This window comes from Protobothrops mucrosquamatus, unplaced genomic scaffold (assembly GCF_001527695.2).
Source record: "Protobothrops mucrosquamatus isolate PMUCROS unplaced genomic scaffold, P.Mucros_1.0 scaffold_137, whole genome shotgun sequence".
Taxonomy (NCBI): domain Eukaryota; kingdom Metazoa; phylum Chordata; class Lepidosauria; order Squamata; family Viperidae; genus Protobothrops; species Protobothrops mucrosquamatus.
The window spans coordinates 86,974-92,973 of NW_015386213.1; the positions used below are offsets into that span (position 1 = coordinate 86,974).

Sequence of the window (6,000 nt, forward strand, 5' to 3'; positions counted from 1 at the left end):
AGTCATTTGATCTCTTACCTATCAATTGTTATTTTGACTTTTCTACTCCTATGCTTGGTCTTTTTGATCTTTAGGAAAAGGCCAAATCTCTCTCTCTATCTTTAATCTTTTTGATCATGTTTCCAGCCTTCTTTGGTTTCTGAGAGGAGACTTTTGTCATCAACATATTGAAAATTGTTGATGTTCTTTCCTCTAATATTTACTGTGGTTTTTTTATTCTTCAAGATCCAGCTTTCACATGATTGCTTTGCCATGTGTGTTGAAAAACAAAGGTGAAAGAATGGAACCTTACCACACTTCTTTCTCTATTTTGAACTAAACAGTGCCCTCATACATTGTTTGCATAGTGCCTTTCTGATTTGTATACAATGACTGCACAACTTGAGCAGATGTGTTGGCATTCCCAGGTCTTCTAAGGCTCTCCACAATTTGTTAGGATCAACATAATCAACTTTCTTACACATATAGATATGCTTTTGATATTTTTGAGATTTTTCCATGATCCAGCATATATTTGCAATATGGTTACGTGTTTTCCCGAAAATAAGACTGGGTCTTTTTTTTTTGCCTCCAAAAGAGGCACCTGGTTTATTTTTGGGGGGGGGGTGTCTTTTCCATGGTCTCACCTTATGGCGGCAGCACCACAGCCCTGCCCAGCTGGCCCACTTCTTCTGCAACCAAAGGAAATGCCTTTGCAGCTGAGAATGGAACTCCGGATTGACGTGTGCATGCCCTCCAGCCAACATTTCATGGTCAGAGTCCCTCGGGAAAAGCCTCTGCAGCTGAGAACCAAGCTACGGATTGAATCTGTAGCTCGGTTCTTGGCTGCAGATGCCTTCCGGAAGGCCTCTGAGGACAAGATGCTGGCTGGGGGTAATCCGGACCTCCATTCTCAGCTTCAGAGGCATTTCCTGAAGGCTGAATGAAATGCAGACCAGGGGGCATTGCAGAAGAAGTGGAAAGTGAAGAGATAAGTTGCTTTTATAGCAGATGCCAAGTAGCCAAAATTGCAACAAAGATCAGCTTCTATCAAAAATATTAGAATAATGTTTTATGTGAAAGTGTCTAATTCCCAAATGATGTTTTTCTATTTTTTTCATTAGCAGAAAAAGAATCACAAGAGAAAACCACTGCATCTAGCATTTTTAAAACCCCAGAATTGCCAAGAACAACAATGGGTAAAGATGAATTATGTTTCCATAAAATTGCAGGAAACTGTAATTTGCATATGTTTTAAAATATTAAATAAGTGGACTATGTGCATAATATTGCTGGGTGGTCTCTTTGTCTGGCCATGGTAGGACACAATGAACCAGTGAACCAATAGAAATATAGATTTTAAGGGTTATCTTATCGCCCATTTCGGAAGCTATGAAAGAATGCTCACAACTTTCTTGTGACAAACAGGTTTGTCATACACATTATTCGATTGTTTTTTGTCAGGTATTATTTAATATTTTTTTCATTAATATTTTAAAACTCTTTCTTATAACATAATCTAGTTTTCTGTGCCTCTTTTATTGTTCTTATTTAAGTATTAAATGCCTTTCGGTATATCATTTTTTTATACTTAAAACAGTCATAGGGCAGAGAACCGTTTGTTAAATTATTTGAATCCCACCACTGGTAATAAGTGTATGCTAGCTTCTACTGAGACAAATAAAATAGATAGGGTATTTTGTCTTTTTTTCCCCCACATAGCCCACTAGTAAAACTAAAACTTTCAAGATATCTCAATTTGGAGCTAGCAATTCCACCCTTTCTATTTGAACTTTGGTAAAGACAAAGCTTATAGAAATGTATTTTTACATATGTATGTTTATTACATTGAATAGCCACTCAGGACCTGTGATTCTGAGTGTGGATTTAAATACTGGATTGGGCCTCAAGAAAAAAAAATATCAGGTTGGTTATTTAGCTCTTAATCAATGTTTGGAATTTAGGGGGCAGAAAAAGAAGTCTTTCCTCTTTTCATTATCATAAGAAAGAAAAAAAGAAAATCATCATTTGCCATCAGACTCATATGTTTAAAGAATTGATTGATACTGACCAAATTTACTGTGCTAGTTATTTTGGGGGGACACAGTAGAAAATTCATAACAGCAAACTGGGCCCTATTTTATTGTGTAAAAAGATGTGAAATAGGCCATGCCCCTTTTAATAGAAGCCCATCCAATTTAACATAATACTTTACTATTACATTTAATAAGATCAGAATAAGTTATTCATGTTTTAGCATCAAAATGGAAATCAACAAAAATAGACTTGCCTAAGAAAAATATTCTTTCATTTGCTATAATCATGTATATACTCTCTGTGTATACAAAGATTATATATATATATGAAAAAATAATTATTTGAGGTAATTGTATTGCTGTGAAAGTAAATGATTAGACTACTGTAATTTAAAGCAAATGTATTATTATTATTTAAAGAAATATTTTATTTGCACAAAATAACTTCTATAAAATCACAGCAGTATATTAAAAGAAATAAATGAACTATTTTAAAAACCAAAATGCAGCACAAACAAGTAAATACAACTAGTTTGATTGGCTTTTTTCTTTCTAAAAATATGAGAATGGATAGTGTACATACTTTTAGGTATTGATCAGGTTCCAAAAATCAATTAAGGCTAAACCAGTGAGCCAAATGTTATACATATATACCTGTAAAGTAAAGCTCTTTAAAATCAATTAAACTTGTTTCTAAACAATTTAGTAAGATTGCATTGCATTAATTACTTTATTCAAACAGCAATCTCGTGTCCTTTTGTTGCAACAGTTGTTTAGAATCTGCCAAATGGAAAAAGAGGGAAGTCAAATCTTTAAAAAACAAATAAAACTAACATATACATTCCTAATTATTAACCATATGGGATGATTTTATGCAATTTTGGATTTAGATGTGCACAAAATTCTGTTATGGAAGAATTCTCATCCAGTTCAAAAGTGCTCTAACGAAGCATTTCTGAGTGCCAGTGCTTTTTTTTAAAAAAAACCTATCATTTCTCCTTTTTATCCTTCAGTTCCCAGGGGGCAAAAATTCCCTGTTTCCAAGCCCCAACTCCTTCCCCATCTGGAAGAGCCAAAGATTACACTGGGTAATTGCTATGTAGTTTCCTATAACTGTTTTGTTCCACAGCGTCGATCAAGCTTTCCTTTTTATTGTTTTGGAAAAATATTTCATAACAGAACATCTCATGTTGTTTTTATTATATAACTTTGCAACATGAAATAAAATATACTAATTATAAAGGTTCTTTTGATTTGTCTAGAAATCCAGTAAGATTTCATTATCATATACAGTAACATCTTTTGTGCTATCATTTTATGAAATAAAGCACAGAAATGAATTAATATAATTGGACAATAATTTGGTTAAACATCAATCACAAATATCAGTAGATGATAATAAGGTTACAATTCTGAAAGCATTTAAAAATACTCATAAACATAATAAAAATTACATCAAATTTGTAGTGGCTTCATCAAGTCTATTTTCATTAACTAAAAATATTCTGGTATTATTAATATTAATATCTGTATATGCAAGGTATGTTAAATCATAAGTGAATTGTTCATTTAATAAGTTCTTGGGAACTGAATATCAAAAACCTCTGTTTCAGTCTGGAAGGTTTTGACTTATCAATTTCCTTTAATTCAATGTGTCTAATATCCTCCTCCAAGAACTTTAACTAGAAAGTTACCTCTCTATTATCTCTCTAGCTGAAGATGGACATTACCTCTTAAATATGGATTAAGTCATTGCTTGAAATAGCACAAGCTGCATACCATTTTCAATATTGGAATAAGAGACAGGATTACCTATGCATATAAAAGCTATCCTCAACATGTTTCTATCAGGACAGAAATATGTGAAGATAAATCTGAAACAAAACTAGAATTGTTTATGTGGTTGGAGAGAGTTGTTCGTTCTTGAGTCCAAAACCCTAGGATCCCATATACACGCAATTCTTTTCAGGAAGAACATTGAGAACTTTGCTACAATTAATTTATATTTGCACAAGAAAGTAAAAAAGCAAGCCTGGATATAGGCTTTACTTCTTTCCTGAACAGATAATTGGTACCGTAAAATCTGATAGACTTTATAAGAAATTTTGTAATAGATACCTAACAAATAGACAGAAAATGAGGAATTATACATCTGTCCACAATTTGTTACAATTATCTTCCATACAACATAATGCCTCAAGTATCCTTATATAAAGATAATCCAGGTAAATGAAAAGCAATTGATGTGAATTTTGCTTTAAAACCTATTTTTAACAGTATTAGAATTGGAAAAGATATATAGAATTTATGAGATCAACATGAAAACCTGAACATATTAATAAGGAGATAGATTTCTTCTAAAGATATGCCATGGGTTTAATCTTTGGTTGTGATGAGAAAAATGGAATTTGTGATACTTGATATATCCCCAAAATGTGATCCTTAAAATAGCAGCTATCTGGCATGTTTAAGTTGAAACATTAGCTTCAGTAAATCAAAAACAATTGGACAGTGTGCTAGTACACAATTCCTTTGTATTTATTTTCTTTAATCATTTATACAGTAGTCCTCGACTTATAACAGTTCGCTAGTGACCGTTTAAAGTTAAATGCACTGAAAAAGTGACTTATAAGTATGGCCATTTTTCATACTTATGACTGTTGCAGCATCCCCATGGCCACCTGATTTATAATCGGATGCTTGACATCTGACTCACATTTAGGATGGCTGAAGTGTCTTGTGATCACTTTTGCAATTTCCTGACAAGCAAAGTCAATGGGGAAATCAGATTCATTTAACAACCATGTTACTAATTTAACAACTGCAGTGATTCATTTAGCAAATGTGGCAAGAAAATTTGTAATATGGGAAAAACTTACTTAACAAATTTCTCACTTAGCAACATAAATTTTGGTACAACTGTGGTCATAAGATGAGGATTACCTGTTTTTAACAACTCTCATTCGTTTCTTTTTTTCTATTTTAAGCAGCATCCTACAAAGTTGGTTTATTTCCTTCTTTAAAAATGTTTGAAATTTGTTTTAAAAAGATCATAGCAATTTTGGCCTCAGCTGTTTTAAAGATATGCACTTGTGCAAGTTCATTTTTCTAATATTGCCTGTATTTGATTTTCAAGAATAGGCTCTATTGTTTCATTTATAAAAGATATTTTCTTTGCATCTTTGTTTGCTTTATAATTTAGTCACCTAGTCTAGCCATATTCTCTCTCAGACTAACCTACCTAATTGGGTTGTTGTGGTGGTGATAAAATGAAGACTGATCCCCTTGTAAGTTGGACTGGGCTCCTAGAAGAAAGGGAGGATAAAGAATCTAACAAATAAAACCACCTAAACCAAAGAAAATGTCAGCAGTTATGCATGCACTTCATTATTCTAGAGAGTAAATTCTAGTATTTTGCTTTTTAAAAAATACTAGCTTATTTTTTTCAACTTGCTCAACAAATGTATATTGTAATAAATTATTTAATTATTACAATGTCTAAGGTTAAGTTTTTAATATTTAAAGAAAGTTCATAATTTTCTATAACAGTGGTCTTCAATCTTTGAAGCTTGGCGGCTTGGCTGGTGGGGGGAGAGGGGAACTGGCTGCGCAAGTGGCAGGCCAAGGTGCATACGCATTCAGCTCACACAGCCCATTTCCAAATAGGCCATGGTCCAGTAGCGGGCTGCAGCCCGGGGGTTGGGGACCCCTGCTCTGTAATATTAGCTCTGTCACATAATGATTGGATAGAGTGGCCAAGAAGGAAATGGGAAATTTGATGCAGATAGTATTTATTTATTTATTTATTTATTTTTCATAATTTATATGCCGCCCTTCTCCCCACGGGACTCAGGGCGGCTCACAGCATATTAAAATAACACAATACAAACAACACACACAACATTTCCCCTATAAAAGCCAATTAAAACCAAATATTTGTAGCTGTGACATTATTAAAATCATTAAAAATTATCCCTATTTAAAA

The 6,000-nt window shown here is 33.1% G+C and overlaps 1 protein-coding gene across 1 annotated transcript in view; it reads left to right on the forward strand.

Annotated features, from left to right (window-relative positions):
* The window catches only part of ABI3BP (ABI family member 3 binding protein), a 127,761-nt gene that overhangs the window by 44,041 nt on the left and 77,720 nt on the right, over positions 1-6,000 (forward strand). The window contains exons 17-18 of the mRNA XM_029284589.1: positions 1,104-1,178; positions 3,029-3,103. Coding sequence (XP_029140422.1) covers positions 1,104-1,178; positions 3,029-3,103 — 150 coding nt within the window. The remainder of the gene's footprint in view (positions 1-1,103; positions 1,179-3,028; positions 3,104-6,000) is intronic.